Source organism: Marmota marmota, unplaced genomic scaffold (genome assembly GCF_001458135.2).
Source record: "Marmota marmota marmota unplaced genomic scaffold, marMar, whole genome shotgun sequence".
Lineage (NCBI taxonomy): Eukaryota > Metazoa > Chordata > Mammalia > Rodentia > Sciuridae > Marmota > Marmota marmota.
This window is the reverse complement of record NW_026000101.1, coordinates 14,449,738-14,464,724: the sequence shown is the minus strand read 5'-3', so window position 1 is coordinate 14,464,724 and position 14,987 is coordinate 14,449,738. Positions and strand designations below refer to the sequence as shown.

The following is a 14,987-nucleotide window of genomic DNA, read 5'->3' as shown; positions in this document are numbered from 1 at the left end:
CTGGAATGTTAACCCTATGTTTTCTTCTAGGAATTGCATAGTTTTTGGTCTAATTCCTAGGTCTTTGGTCCATTTTTAATTGATCTTCATGCAAGGTGAGAGATAAGGGTCTAGTTTCATTCTCTACATATGGTTAACTAGTTTTCCCAGCATCATTTGTTTAAAAGGTTGTTTTTTCTCCAAAGTGTGGTTGGGACACCTTTGTCAAGGATCACATGACTGTTAGTGTGTAAGTTTGTCTCTGTGTCTTCTATTCTACCAGTGGTCTTCGTGTCCAAGTTTATGCCAGTACCATGCAGTTTTTGGACTATAGCACTGTAGTATAATTTGAAGTCAGGGATTGTGATGCCCCCAGCATTGCATTTTTAGCTTAAAACTTGCTTTGACTATTTTAGGTGTTTTATTCTTCCAAATGAATTTTAGGATTTTTTTTTCTAGTTCTGTGAAGAATGTCATTGGTATTTTGATGGTGATTACATTGAATCTATATATTGCTTTGGTAGCGTGATCATTTTAACAATATTAATTCTGCCTATCCGTGAACATGGGAAGTCTTTCCATATTCTGAAGTCTTCTTCAATTTCTTTCTTCAATGTTCAATAGTTTTCATTGCAAAGATCTTTTACCTCCTTGGTTAGATTTATTTCTAGTTTTTTCTTTTTTTGTAGTTGTTTGTTTGTTTGTTTTTTTTAGGTTATTCTGAATGAAATTGTTTTCCTCATTTCTTCCTCAGCAGATTTTTTTGTTGGTAGGAAAGCTATTGATTTTTTTATGTTGATTTTGTAGCCTGCTACTCTGCCAAATTTGTTTATTAGTTCTAGCAATTTTTTTGGTGGAATTTTTTTGGGTCTTCTAAGTTAAGGATCATATCATCTACAAACAATGGTAACTTGACTTCTTCCTTTCCTGATTTTATCGTCTTTATTTCCTTTCCTTGCCTAATTGCTCTAGCTAAAATTTCTAGCACTATATTAAATAGGAGTGGTGAGAATGAACATCCTTGTCTTGTTCTAGATTTTACAGGAAATGCTTTCAGATTTTCCCCATTTACTATGAGCTTGGCTTTGGGTTTTTTATATATAGCCTTTATGATGTTGAGGTAGGCTTCTTTTATCCCTAGTTTCTTCAGTGTTTTTATTATGAATGGGTGTTTAATTTTGTCAAATGCCTTCTCTACATCTATTGATACGATGGTTAACTAGTTTTGCTGATTTGACAGCTAATATGACTAAGTGATTTTTGCCCTTAATTCTACTTATGTGATGAATTACATTTATTGATCTGTGTATGTTAAACCATCCTTGCATCTCTGGAATAAAGCCAATTTGGTCTTGATATACAATCTTCTTAATATGTTGTTGAACACAATTTGCTGATATTTTATTAAATATTTTTGTATGTAAACTCATTAGGGATATTGGTCTATAATTTTCTTTCCCTGATGTATCCTTATCTGGTTTTGATATGAGTGCGATATTGACTTCATAGAATGAATTTGGTAGTGTTCCATTCCTTTCTATTTCATGGAATAATTTGAGGAGTATTCGCATTAGTTCTTTAAAGTGCTGGTAGAATTGACCTGAGAATTCATCTGGTCCTGGGCTTTTTTTTGTTGGAAGGCATACAATTTTTTGGAGTATAAGTTTTCAAAATAGTCTCTCATGATATGCTGGATTTCTGTGATGTCTATTGTGACTTCTCCTTTTTCATTCGTAATTTTATTAATTTGGGTCTTCTCTCTTTCTTTTAGTTGGTTTGGCTAAGAGCTTATCAATCTTGTTTATGTTTTCAAAGAACCAACTCTTCATTGATCCTTTATATTTCTTAATTCTCCATTTCATTGAATTTGACTCTGATCTTAATTATTTCCTTCTTTATGCTGGTTTTGGAATTGGTTTCTTCTTTTTTCAAGGGTCTCAAGATGCATCATTGGGTTATTTATTTGGGATCTTTCTGATTTTCTCTTGTGGGCACTAATAGCTATAAACTTTCCTCTTAGAACTGCTTTCATAGTGTCCCAGAAGTTCTGGTATGTTGTATCATATCATATATTCTCATTTGAATATAAGCATTTTTAGTTTCTCCCTTAATTTTTTTCTACTGAACATTCTTTAGTATGTTCAGTAGAAAAAAATCAAGGGAGATTTTTTCTTTATAAATTCTCATGTATTTATAAAGTTTCTATAGGATTTTGTTGTTGGTTTCTAATTTTATTCCATTGCGATTTGATAAGATGCAAGGAATTATATCAATTTTTTGTATTTGTTAAGAGTTGTTTTGTGGCCTAAAATATGGTTTATTTTGGAGAAGTTTCCATGAGCTACTAAGAAAGTGTATTCAGCTGTTGTTGGATGAAATATTCTATAGATGTCTGTTAAACCCACTTAATTTATAATATTTTTCAGGTCCAAAGAGTCTTACTGAGTTTATGTCTGGATGATATATCTAATGGTGAGAGAGGTGTGTTGAAATTACCCAGTATTTTTATACTGGGGTCCATCTGAGGCTTCAATTTGAGTAGTTTCTCTTTTTATGTAATTAGTTTCACTGATGTTTGGGCTCTCATTTGTTTTTCCATCTTGAATCCTCCTGGGTACAGTCTTCTCTGTGCCTGTTTCCCTCATGTTCTGCTAGGTACATGGTAGGTACTTGCCACATGGTAGGCACTTGCTGGGACAGTGTAGCAGTATTTGCTATGACCTGCAGTATGGCCACCTCAAGATGGCTCCACCTCAGCTCTCCATGGCCAGTTGAGAAACACAGGGCACTTTTGCCATACCAGTTCACAGTGCAGCTTCTGGATCATAAGTTCAGGTTGCTTTTTGGTCTCAAGTTTTTCCACACCAAAATATTTCTGTTGTATTTCTCTCCATGTTCTCCCTCCCTCTATGGTGAATGCAAGAAATAAGTTCACCTGACCAAACCCAAAGAATGGACTAAGACACATGAGATATTGCAGTAGTGAGGCTTTTTACTTGACAATCTTGCAAGATTAGTGTCTGGGTGAGCAGGCACACTCAGAGCAGTTACAATCACATTTTATACCCTAGTACAGTGTCCCTTCCTTTGCCTGTCCCTCATCCCTCATTGGCTGAGTACTAAGGGAGTCTTTCCTAGGTTTTGTTGTCTCCTATAAAGTCACCTAGGTCTTATCATCTCTTATTGGGTTATTTAAAGAAACATACCTTTAGTTGTCCCCATCTCCCTTTGTTCTCCTGTGAAGGGAAGGCCCTTTGGGGGAGTGAGTGCATCGTGGCACATACTGCAGTTTATCTCTGTTGAACAGGCTGGCCCCTTCCCTCTCACTTCCTGTTTGTCAAGGGACTGTGAATTTTTCACACTCTGGCATTAACTGCTTGTAACTTTCCATTCTGTTCTCCCCTACTGCTGCTTTTCTTACATCCCAATTTTACATTTAAAGCTAAATACCATATTTTTAAAATGGACCACCAGACTTTCTATTTCTTACAGTGAACCGGTGCTGCTACTGCTGCCTGTCTCAACCAGTGGGGCTCCAATGTTGCCTTTCTTCTTTGTTTAATACACAAATATCTGAGTCTCTAAGATATCCTGACTGTCCAATATTGAATTTTAGAGAAATCCCTTTTTTACCCACTTTGCTGAGAAGGAGGACTCCTGCTGCTTGAATCCTAAGCCATGAAACAACTAGGAATTCAGCCTTCCTCTAATCCGCCATCTTGATTCTCCTCCCTTCTGCCCTCATTTTTGACAGCTTTAGGGTATATTTCCTTACCAGTACAATTTTTCCATGAAGCGTACAATTCAATGGTGTTTGGTTTACTTACAGAGTTGGCAGTTGTCACCACCACTATCTCAGAACCCTCATCAGCCCATCCCCTCTTGAGTCCCTATGCCATTAACAATTCACTTTCTTTTTTTCCCTTTGCTTTCTTTATTTACCTATTTAGTGTGCTGGGTATTGAACCCAGAGGTGCTTTACCACTGAGCTATATCCCCAGCCATTTTTATTTTTTTATTTGGAGATAGGGTCTTACTAAGTTGTTTAGGGTCTTACTAAGTTGTTTAGGGCTTCATTAAATTGCTGAGGCTGGCCTTGAACTTGCAGTCCTCCACCCTCAATCTCCTAAATCACTGGGATTACAGGTATGTGCACGCCTGGTTCATTTTCTGTCTCTGTGGAGTTCCTCTTCCTGTACTTTCATGTAAATGGGCCCACATGAGCTTCTTTGTGACTGGCTTCTTTCAGTTTTTGTGGTATTTCCAAGGTTCACGCATGTTGTAAATTGTATCAATACTTCCCTTTGTCACTTTTAATGAGATTTCACTGTACAGATTACCACATTTGTTTTGCTTTGCTGGGTCATTCCAGAGGCAGTGTGGGTAGGAAAAGAGGAGAATTAGAGGATAACTGAGACCCAGCACTGCCATTTCCTAGCTGTACTACTTTGGCCAAGTGATCTCACTTCTCTTAGCTTCAGTTCCCTTATCTGAAAGCTGGAGATAGTAACAGCACCCACTGTGAAAGAACTTTTTGAGGATTAATCCCTTGCATGGATTTACCATGTATAGGGAGTGATCTATGGGAGCCCTCATCACTGTGGTTGTAGAATCACTGGAATTGAAAACTAAGACAGTATTTTGTTTCTCCACTCAGACTTTCCCCAAGTGAACTCTTGAAGAGATCTTGAAGAGATCCCATCCTACACGTTCTCTCACTGAAAACGTGTCAAATGCTAGATAAAATATTTGGGGGACAAATGCACAAATGTAAAGTAAGACACACACAAATGAGCTAGTTGTAAAGAAAGAAACACAAAAGCCAAAAATTGAATGGAAATAAGAACTCTGCTTGATAAATTGACAGTAATTCTGTTCACTGCCTTAAAGCATTTGATGACTCCCAGGAAAACTTGAGCATTTTCATGACCTCCAGGGCATTAGGAACAGGAGACAAATCCACAGACTACCCAAGGAGGAAAGTACCATGTAAAACTGGAACTGCACAGGGCTCCACCTGCAGAATACAGTGAATGAGACAAACCAATCCCTTCTTCTAGCAACTAGAAAGAGATTGCATTATCAAAATCCTTGGTACTGGGGTTGGGTCTGTAGCTCAGTAGCAGAGTGCTTGCCTAGCATGTGTGAGGCAGTGGGTTTGATCCTCAGCACCACATAATAATAAACAAATAAAATAAAGGCATTCTGTCCATCTACAACTACAAAATTTTTTTTTTTTAAATCCTTGGTACTGGTGAAGAAAAAGGAAAACCAAAACCAAAAAACCACCTGTGGAAATCCAGAACTGTGCCAGTCCTTATATGGCTTCTAAACCTGTATTCGTGCTTATTTAAACATGAATTCAATATTGTCTTTGTGGATCATCCAAAGGATCTTAACTTTATCTTAGAATCAAATTGAGCTTGAGTTGATATATCTAGAATTTGCTTGGTTGAGACTCCTCAAATCCTCTCTAGAAAGTCTACCTTCAACTCAGGCCTTAGGATTCCCATAACTAAAATTCCCAGAATAAGAGCTCACCATGATGAACAAACAACAATAACAAAACCCACACAAACACAGGGTCCTTGAGCAGGAAACACAGGAGGCCAGCAGAGACTTAAGTTATTGTACATATCAAACACAGGATATAAAATAATGCAATTATTAGAGTTAAGTAAAAGAGGGAATTGTAAACATGAGCAAAGAGCAAGAGACTATTAAACTGAGTAAATATAAAAGTGAATCAAATAGAACTTTTAAAAAGGAAAAATTTCAAGTTGAAATTTTATTCTTGTAAATGATTTTGCTGCCAGGTTACGTAGAGCTGAAAATGAAATTGGTGACTGGAAGGTAGAACCAAAGAAAATGCCCAGAATGCTACACAGAAAGACAAAGAGATGAGACAAAGGGGAGAGGTGAAGAGATGTGAATGACAGAGGAGGTCTGACATAGGCTGTTTGGAGGTATAGAAAGAGAGGGAGGAGCCTGGGGTCAAGGAGACCTTTGAAGAGATGATGGATGAGAACTTGCCAGATGAGTGAAAGACAATGCATTTTAAATAGGTTGAGAAGTCCAAGGAATATAGCGGAGAGTCCTTTGAACTTGTCTTACTAGTATTTTCTGTATTACCTTGACTGCAGGACCACATTGGAGACCAAGGTTTTCCCTTTGGGAAACTGCTTTGGGCCTTTGTTGAAAAAGATCACCTCAGCCACTTGGTTCTATGGTGTCCCCTCCCCTGACCCTCTATTCCCAATTCCTGCAGAATTACGAGTCCAGATGAGGAGATTTGAGGAGCTGCTGCCCCAGGTGTGTTGGCTGGTGACAGAGGACTTCAAGGAGCAGCACTGGAAAAAGTTTTGCACCTCTGTGGAAAAGATCCAGAAACAATTTGAGGAGCAGAAAGAGCAATTAGACAAAAGGAAGGTAAGAATCCTAGGACCAACCAGTCCTGCTCCAGAATCAGGAATGCTGGGAGTTCAAAATGGAGGTGGGTCACGGGCAGGGTCAAGCCCAAGGAAAGGAGGTGAGCTAGGTTTGGGATTATTGGGTGGGGGCTGAGGGGCAGGAGGCATTGAAAAAATAAGAATTGAGTCAACAACTTCTTCATGGAAGGTGTTCGGTAAATTCTGTGTTGGAGTAAAGGGGAGGGTCTGCTGGGCTTGGTGGAACCATGGTCTTTAAGATCAACAATGACTCTCCACACTGTCCTTGGAGCCATGGGACAGGATTGGTGCTGACTGTATTGGACTAAAGCCTTGACTCTGCTGGGGGGATGCTCAACTCACCCACTCTTCATGGCTTCATTCATGCTCCCATCTTGTCCTCTCTGACTCTGGTTCCTCTGCCCACCCATGGCCCCTCATACACCCAGATCATAGTACACATTTGTCTTCCTATGGCCTTAATTGACAGAAGACATAGGCCAGTGACTTCTTGGTCCTGACTTCAAGTCTGGGTCAAAAGCCCTGATGAATTCTGAATTGTTTGATCAAAGGATAGGAATGCCCAGAAGCTCAATCCAAATATTGGACACCCTGCACATTACCAAATAATGGAGTCTCTACACATACTAGAAGAAAAAAGACAGGAAGAGCTGGACAATGTGATCAAGAAGCACAAGGATAATCTTGAGGTCAGTGGTTCCCTTGACTCTCCAGTCCAGGTGCTGAGGGCCACACCACCCTCCAGAAAGATGGTGCCAATAGTCAGCAACAGCCGGTGCAGAGCAAGGCCCTTAGTTGGCACCTGGCCAGAGCAGGCATGAAAGTGGGTGGGTTTTGGAGGTGAAATGTCATTACTGGGTGTTTCACTTTGCATTTCTTTGGTTTCTGAATTAATTATTTATAAAATTAGTAACAGTACTTTTTTTTTTCATGATTCATGATCCATGTCTAGTTTTATTTCTTCTTCAGTGAATTGTCTACATGTGTCTCAGTCATTTCTGAATCATTTCTTATCTTCAAGCCCAAGCACCTCTTGAGGAAAGCCTTCTTGCTCAGACACCAGTTAACTCAGACACAGTGGGCACAGTGGCTTTAGGCTTGGCTCAGCAGCAGGATCCCCAAGGCTCCGTAGGTCCTCCTGCCGAGCCAGCCAGCCCTTCCTCAGCTGCCTTGGAGGGAAGTTCTTCTCCCTGCAGCTCTGCGCTCACCATGTTTCCTCCAGGAAGTCACCAGGAGTTGTGGCCACTTTTTCATAATGAGCTTGGCCTCCTTCACCGAGAAGTTCCTGCTGCAGCTGGATGAACTTATCACCATCGATGACATCCAGGTTGCAAGTAAGGGGCACCAACCTTGCATCTCAGCCCTGGGGAGGGGGAGGGCTAGGCTGATGGGCACTGGGGAAGCTGCCTTCCCAGCTCCACCAAGGTGAAAATTTTCTCCATCGAGGGAATGGTTTGATTTTGTGTGTTCATTTGTCTTCATTAAAAATAAACTTTTGACTAAAAAGGCCAAATGCCAGATGGATCAAAGAATATATGTTAAAAATGAAACCCTAACAGGGAGTATTTTCATACTTTGGGGGTTAGGGACACCTTTTCTAAGCACAGTATGAGAACCAGAAGCCATGAAGAAAGCAGCTGGCCCTTCTCTCATGCCAAAACAAAAACAGAAAAGTGTCAAATAGGGAAAGATAAACCTCAAACTGGAAAACTAGTCCTCACAACCTATGAGTCAGGGAATGGGTAACTACCCACGTGGTACAAAGAACTCTCACAGGTCACATTTTTTAAAGAAGCCAAGAAACAAACACACGCATTTCCAAAGAGAAGCATTTCCTATGACCAGTGACAGTAAAAGGCATGCCACCTAGCTGATGATGAAGAATGCAAACATGGACATTACTGAGATAGGTTTCTCACCAACAGGCTGCCAGAGGCTTAGCCAGCCCAGGGAGGGTGGTCGGAAGCAGAGGCACCAAAAGGACCCTTAGTAGGAGCATTCCTTGATAACTGATCTCTTAAAGAACTCTTGACGCTTCCCGTCAAATCTTGCATGTGCATGCCTTTGACCTAGCGTTCCAATCCTAGGAATTTTCCTGACAAAAATATTTGCACACTTGTCCTAAGACACACATTCAAGAACATTCATCACAGCGCTCTTCAGAAGGCAAAACAATTGGAAACAGCACTAGTGTCCATACATAGGGGATTGGAGGTGGGTGACGCACTCTGTGAGGCTGTGACAGTAGGGTAGTAGGTCTGCACATGCTAACGCCACAGGGCCCACAGGAGGACCTTTCTGGGAGAAAATGAGGGACCAGGATATGTGTATGAGTCCATGTTTGAAAAACATACATGATATCAACATGCATACTCTCAGGTGTTTAAATAAATCTGTGTAAGAGAGACACAGAGAGTGAGAGAGACAGAGTCTGGGAGCTGGGCACAGAACTGCTGCTGAGGCTCTGCAGGGTGGGGCAGTGGGAGGCTCCTAATGTCTTTTTTTGTCCCCACGGCTAGGTGAGGATGTTTAAACTTTTTGTAATGTACATATTACTTTTATAATGATAAGATTACAATCATGTACTCAAAAGTTATCCATTTGTTGATAGTTATACTTTAAATCTATTCTTTTTCTATTTATTTATTTATTTAGGTACCAGGGGCCCTCGACCACTAAGGCACATCCCCAGCCCTATTCTGTATTTTATTTAGAGACAGGGTCTCACTGAGTTGCTCAGGGCCTCACTAAGTTGCTGAGGCTGGCTTTGAACTTGCGATCTTCCTGCCTCAGCCTTAAAAACCACTGGGATTATAGGCTTTGCACCACCTCACCCAACTTTCTATTTTTAAAAATTATTACAGAGACAATAAGTGTTCTCTACAGTAAAGTTAGAAATTCCATAAAAATTAAGAAGCAAGTGAAGAACCTGTTCCTTCCACCCAGAAATCAGGGCCCTTTGCCCTTGCTGTCCACCCTTCCAGGCCCCTCCTCCATGGGGGTGGGGATGGGTAGAGGGCCTATGAGATGTCCTGATGGAGTCCCTTCAGGTGGACCTTGGCCAGGCAATCCCTGCTTTTCTGCTTCACATGTTGGGTTGCTGCACACTGTGATTTACTAAGCATCATCATGGACTAATTCATCTGCTGCTGTTGAACCTACAATTTTTTATTGCTGCAATTATTCTAAAGAAAACTCCTGTACAGTGTCAGGACTCTGATGGAGTGACAGACTCTTGGCTTACATTTTCTGGGTCAAAATATACACAGCATTTTTGAGGTGCAGGCCACTTTTCAATATCAAAGGTGAGCCTCACTGGGGAAGGCAAGGACCCACAGAGACACTGAGGTTGAAGCCCCATGGAGAACAGGCAGATGAGCTGGCAGCAGACCCCCTAGTGGCACCTTGCACAGTACCACAGAGCTGGACAAAAGCCCTGCACCAGGCCCCCAGGAGGTGCTTACCTGCTCTTATCTAAGCATTTTGACTTGGGTGGCCAGGCATAGACCTGTTATCATGGCAGGTGAAGGTGCAGGTTAAAGAGGTGCCCACCTGCCAGCACACTCTCTCTCCACCGCCCACGTCCCCACCCCACCTCTACACACACAGCCTTCTCTCCCTGTCAAGAATGCACATCCAGGGGCTGGAGATTTAGCTCAGTGGTAAAATGCTTGCCTTGCATGTATGAGGCCCTGGGTTCAATCCCCAGCCCTACTATCTCTAATATCGAGGGGGGAGACCCCTTGGTCTCACGCTGTTGGAGAGCCAATGGTTAGTAACCCACCTCTTTCCTGTCAGGGACCGAGCCCTGCAAGCAGAAAACATCAATCCTCATCCGGAGGAAACTGGCCAGGATGTCCCTGGAGGAAGAGAGTGAGAAGCCCCTGATTGAACGAGGGAGCAGGTGAGAGCCCAGGGCAGCAGGTGGCACCATAAATGGCTGAATCTGCTGGGAGCTGAGCAGCGGAGTGATTAGGGGCACCAGCTGGGAACTTGGACAGACCTGCTAACCTTGGAAAGGCCTTGTGTTCTGAACCTCTGTGAAATGAGCATGGCTGTATACCTCATGTGGCTTCATGAAGAGAAAATTAGACTGTTTGCTAGGAGTTCAAAGACACCAAAATGGCGGAGGCAGAGTACAAGAAAAATACTCCTGGAGGACAAGACAGGGAGATGAGTCATCATGTCCCTGTTTAGAGTGTCCCATTACCATGATGACTTCCACCACCGGTTTGGTATTCTAAAATAACCAATGGGATCAAATGGGGTGAGGTCTTCAATCAGGTTCATATAGGGAAGAGACTGCCTCACAGCTCAGCATATAAGACACATGTTTCCAGACATGGGGCCTTGAGCCTCCCTCTCTCTCTTTCTCTCTCTCTCTCTCTCTCGATTTTTCTCTCAGCCCATTCCAGTCTACCTTACGGACCTGGGCCCCAGTTGGACACCTCAACGATAATATGATGAGGTTGTCCATGAGTGCCCATGACACATACTGAGAGTTCAACAGCCACTAAAGTATCCCACAGAGGGAGGCCTGCCCCAAGGGCAGGGACATTCCCAGGTTGCTGCTGGCACCATGAACCACTCCAGCTGAATGTTGTGACATGAGCTGTTAAAGTGCCTATCCCCTTTGCCCCGAGAACATGTCTCTGTGAAAGCAAAGAGCTGTGTTCTCAGCAGTGGCCTTTACAGCATAATAAGTGGGCCAGGAACCGCTGGCATACTGAGGAGGAATCTGAGGCCCAGGAAAGGGGAGTCACTGGAGATGTAGCGTTTCTTCCCCACACAGGACCCAAGACCACGCAGAACTGAAACAGAGAACTTAAAGAAGCACAATGTGAAATCCTCAGTTGGGGCTTCTCTTTTTCTTTTAATTCAGATATTTAAAACCATGATAGTTGTTGAACTCTTGCAACAGGGGTGGTGGCTAGGCTGGAATGGTGAAACCAAGTACTTTTGTTTGTAGGAAGTGGCCAGGAATCAAACCCACCGAAGTCACCATCCAAACCAAGATTCTTGATCGGAAAACATCCTCTATAACCACCTCTAAGACCACCCTGGGCCATCTGGCAGCCGTGGAAGCCCGAGATGCTGTGTACCTGGTGAGATGGGATGGGTAGCTATGTCCCAGGGAGCATGAGGCAGCTTAGTTTGGCTGCCTTGGAAAGGAGGGAACTTCCCACCTCAGGACACCCCAACATTTAGACTGTGGAGTCAACAACACACGTCAGCGAGGCCAGAGCCACAGGTCCCAACACCCATCAATATCCTTTGGCACATGACATGAGGGTCATATCCAGTCTCAGTCCTAGCAGGGGTCTGAGGTGTAAGCCCTGGTGCTGTGGGACCCCACCACAGGACATGTCACCCACAATGGGTGTGAGAAAGACTGCAGAGGGACAGTAGAATCAGCTAGGGAACATGGCAGACAGGCACAGAGGTGACGAGACCGTGGATCTGCAGTGGGGCATGGTAGCAGCAGCACTCACAGCCACGGCTACCTTCTGTTCTTGGCATGAGGCATCTCACTGAATCCTCCTGGGAACCCATGAGGGTTAGTGTCCCCATCTCACTAACAAGGACATTGATGCCTAAAAGCACTTTCCCTTCTGTGCCACCGAGTGGCAGAATCAGGATTTGAACCCAGTGCCTGTTAGACCCCTGTGGGGCTGGCCTGATGAGAAGCTGCTCCCAGAGCCCAGCTGCCATGCAAGCCCCAGACAGAGCAATAGCTGTGCCTGCTGAGTTCAGCGAGGGCTGGAGACCCAAAGGGCTCAGCCTCCTGAGGAAGCCAGGATCCCTGTGCTCCAGGGAGCCTCCCTTGCAGGTCAGAGTTTAGTAGGGTACAGGGCCCAGAGCCAGAAAGACAGGTGTCCTAGTCCATGTTCCGCCCCTTCCTAGCTGAGTGACACCAGCCAAGTCCAGCCTCAGTCTTCTCATCTGTAAAACCAGGAAGACAATTGGACGTATCTGATGGGAGCTCTTTAGGAGCTGCTTGTCACAGGTGACAGTGTTGTCCCAGGGCTGGGAGTGCAGAATCCTCTCTCATGTGGCCACTTCTGCTGCTTTTTCCCCAGAAATATTTAGCATTGTTTGAGGCGGAGCTGAAAAAAATCCAGAATGACCACAATGTCCAGGTGGAGGAGGCCCAGCGCTGGAAGGAGAGCTGGAAGTGCTCCCTGCAAACCATCCACAGCCTCTACACCTGACACCCTCCCCCACCCCCAATAAAGCTTTATTCTGTGCTGGGCGGTGGCTACAGGAGTCAGTTACTTAAAATAGACCCTAAGACTGTGAAGGAAATGACATCCAAAAGCATGCCTGGCACTTCTGTTCATTTCTTCTGAAAGGAGCTCTGCAAAGACAGGGCCCAGCAGTCAGGACATAAGGTATCAGGGGCCTGCCCGGCCAGTATTGCTGGAAAACACCAAATTCTGCCCCCCAGGCCAGGTCTTGAGGGGCACCTGCATGGGCCTACAGCCAGAGAAAAAAAATGAGATGAGAATTCAGAGCTCAGGATAAACATCCAGAGAGATGTGCTCCACCCAGCACTCACCTTCTCATCCTGCCAGCTGTGGTCTTGGGCCATTGTACGTGACAGGCCTCCCAGGCCTGATAACCTCCCCCTGCGCAGGAAGGGCCCAGTCCTCATCCCCTGCCTCCCCCTGCCTACCAACCAACTTGCCCCTTGCAACCCACCAAGCGCAGTAAGAGGGAAGGGTGTGGGGGTGCCCAGGTGAAATCACAGTTGTGGCCTGGATGGGCCTGTCCTGGGCTGCCCTATGTGGCCTTGAGGAACCTCTTGCCAAAGGAGTGAACCCTGAGCCAATTTTTGCAGCAATGGAAAAGACTCTCAATCTGGACTTTCCTGGGGCCAGAGTCTTGGAAAATGGAATATAACAGGAAAATCTCTCTATATCTTAAGGGTCTCTGCCTGAGTCAGCTGCATAGAGATCTGTCTTGAGACTGTGTGTTTTTGGTTACCAGAGTTCTAAGTTCTGTTGGAGTCTATCACCAAGGAAGTAAGGTGACTTCAAGGTTCCATTATGTGGGCCCCTTCCTTCAATATGACCTACTCAAAGGCTTATCTGACTTTAAGGTGACAGACTCCTGGGTCACAGTTTCTGGAGTATAGACATTTTGACTGCTTACCCTCCTCCCCTGTGTCATCTCCTTAATGGATCCATTTCACCACCATTGGGAGGATCTGCATGCACCCGAGGCCCCAGGGCTGAGCAGACAGAATTGGGTTTATTTCTTATCGGTTCATTGCCTCTCAGAGCCTCCCAGTTTCCTAACCTGCACAGTGGGGATCATAGGAGCATCTGCTGCCTAGGGACATCATCAGGTATGTATAATACTTATAAAACCAAATGTGCAAACTTACAAATGGAAAAATTATAAGAAAGGGTGGTAAACAGCCAGCGATCCAACTCAAAACCCGCCTGGGTTCTGCCAGTGTAATACTTGAGGCTACTTCTCCTCTGGGCATCACTTTCCATTCTGTGACATGAGGGGATAGAAAGGAAAGAAAATTCATATACTGTCCAATCAGACCATATGGGTCATCCCAGCCTGCATGGCGGGCAACTTCCACAACAGCTTATAATGCTCCCGCCTCCTGGTGTACATCTGTGTGTAACCACTAAGATGTTTGTGGCTCACTTCTGACAGATACAACATGGCAAAAGTTATGGGATCCCACTCCTGTCTTGGTGAGCTTGGGCTGCTAGGTCAAGGCGCTGACATGGACTGGTTCTGATGAGGTCCCTCTTCTGGGTTGCAGACTGCCAACTTCTCCCTGAGTCTTCAGATAGCAGAAAGAGAACAGAGCTCTCTGGAGTCCCTTTAAAAAGGTTGTGATTCATGAGGGCTCTATATCATAACTTAATTACCTCCTACAGGCCCCACCCAGCTCTTAATCCAGCGCCTTGGGGGTTAGGATTTCAATGTATGACCCTTGGGGGTGACATAAACAGTCTACTGCAACTTCCAAGATTTAATTACACACACACACACACACACACACACAGAGCTGCTGTTCCCTTGTACTTGCAATGCCCTATGTTCCTTTCTGCCTCTCCCCCCTCTCACCTTCATCTACTCCCCCTCCCCCCTCCCCCCCTTGTTTTTGCTTTGGCATTTGTTCTACTGAATTAATAAAAGGAAAGACTCATAGAGGAAGAAGATGGCGGCGAGGGGAGTGCATTGCCCCCGTGTGCCGTGTCACTGTGTGGGAGTATGACGAGTCAGGACTGCTAAAGGCTATCTTGTTAGGAATTTCCAGCAATAGTGGGGTGCTCTGGAACCTGGAGGAAGGATTTCCATCGCACGAGGATCAGCTACGGGGACTCAAACGCGAGAGATTTGTTGCACGGAGGGTAACACTGCTTATTCAGCAAATCGCTCCGCGGCTAGAGTCTGCAGCGTGCGCTGGGAAACGAGGAGACAGCGGCGCAGGGATACAGCGAGGAGACAGCGGCGCAGGGATACAGCGCTGCAGTTTCTGCCAGCCGTGCAAGCGCCGTACTCAGTGCTGAATTCTGGGTTCGAGAC

At 44.4% G+C, this 14,987-nt stretch overlaps 2 protein-coding genes across 4 annotated transcripts in view; one reads left to right on the top strand and one right to left on the bottom strand.

Moving 5' to 3' along the window:
* Ccdc180 (coiled-coil domain containing 180) overlaps nt 1-12,680 on the top strand; it is a 62,462-nt gene extending 49,782 nt beyond the window's left edge. Inside the window, exons 33-38 of one of the 3 annotated variants that reach the window (XM_048783327.1) lie at nt 6,248-6,408; nt 6,980-7,117; nt 7,651-7,762; nt 10,227-10,332; nt 11,398-11,533; nt 12,509-12,680. In XM_048783327.1, the coding sequence (XP_048639284.1) occupies nt 6,248-6,408; nt 6,980-7,117; nt 7,651-7,762; nt 10,227-10,332; nt 11,398-11,533; nt 12,509-12,640 (785 nt within the window). In that variant the 3' untranslated portion in view covers nt 12,641-12,680. Of the gene's footprint in view, nt 1-6,247; nt 6,409-6,979; nt 7,118-7,650; nt 7,763-10,226; nt 10,333-11,397; nt 11,534-12,508 lie in introns of those variants that run through there. The other 2 variants (XR_007340687.1, XM_048783328.1) reach the window with 2 other exon arrangements.
* The window catches only part of LOC125610686 (translation initiation factor IF-2-like), a 67,902-nt gene that overhangs the window by 24,156 nt on the left and 28,759 nt on the right, over nt 1-14,987 (bottom strand). The window lies entirely within an intron of this gene.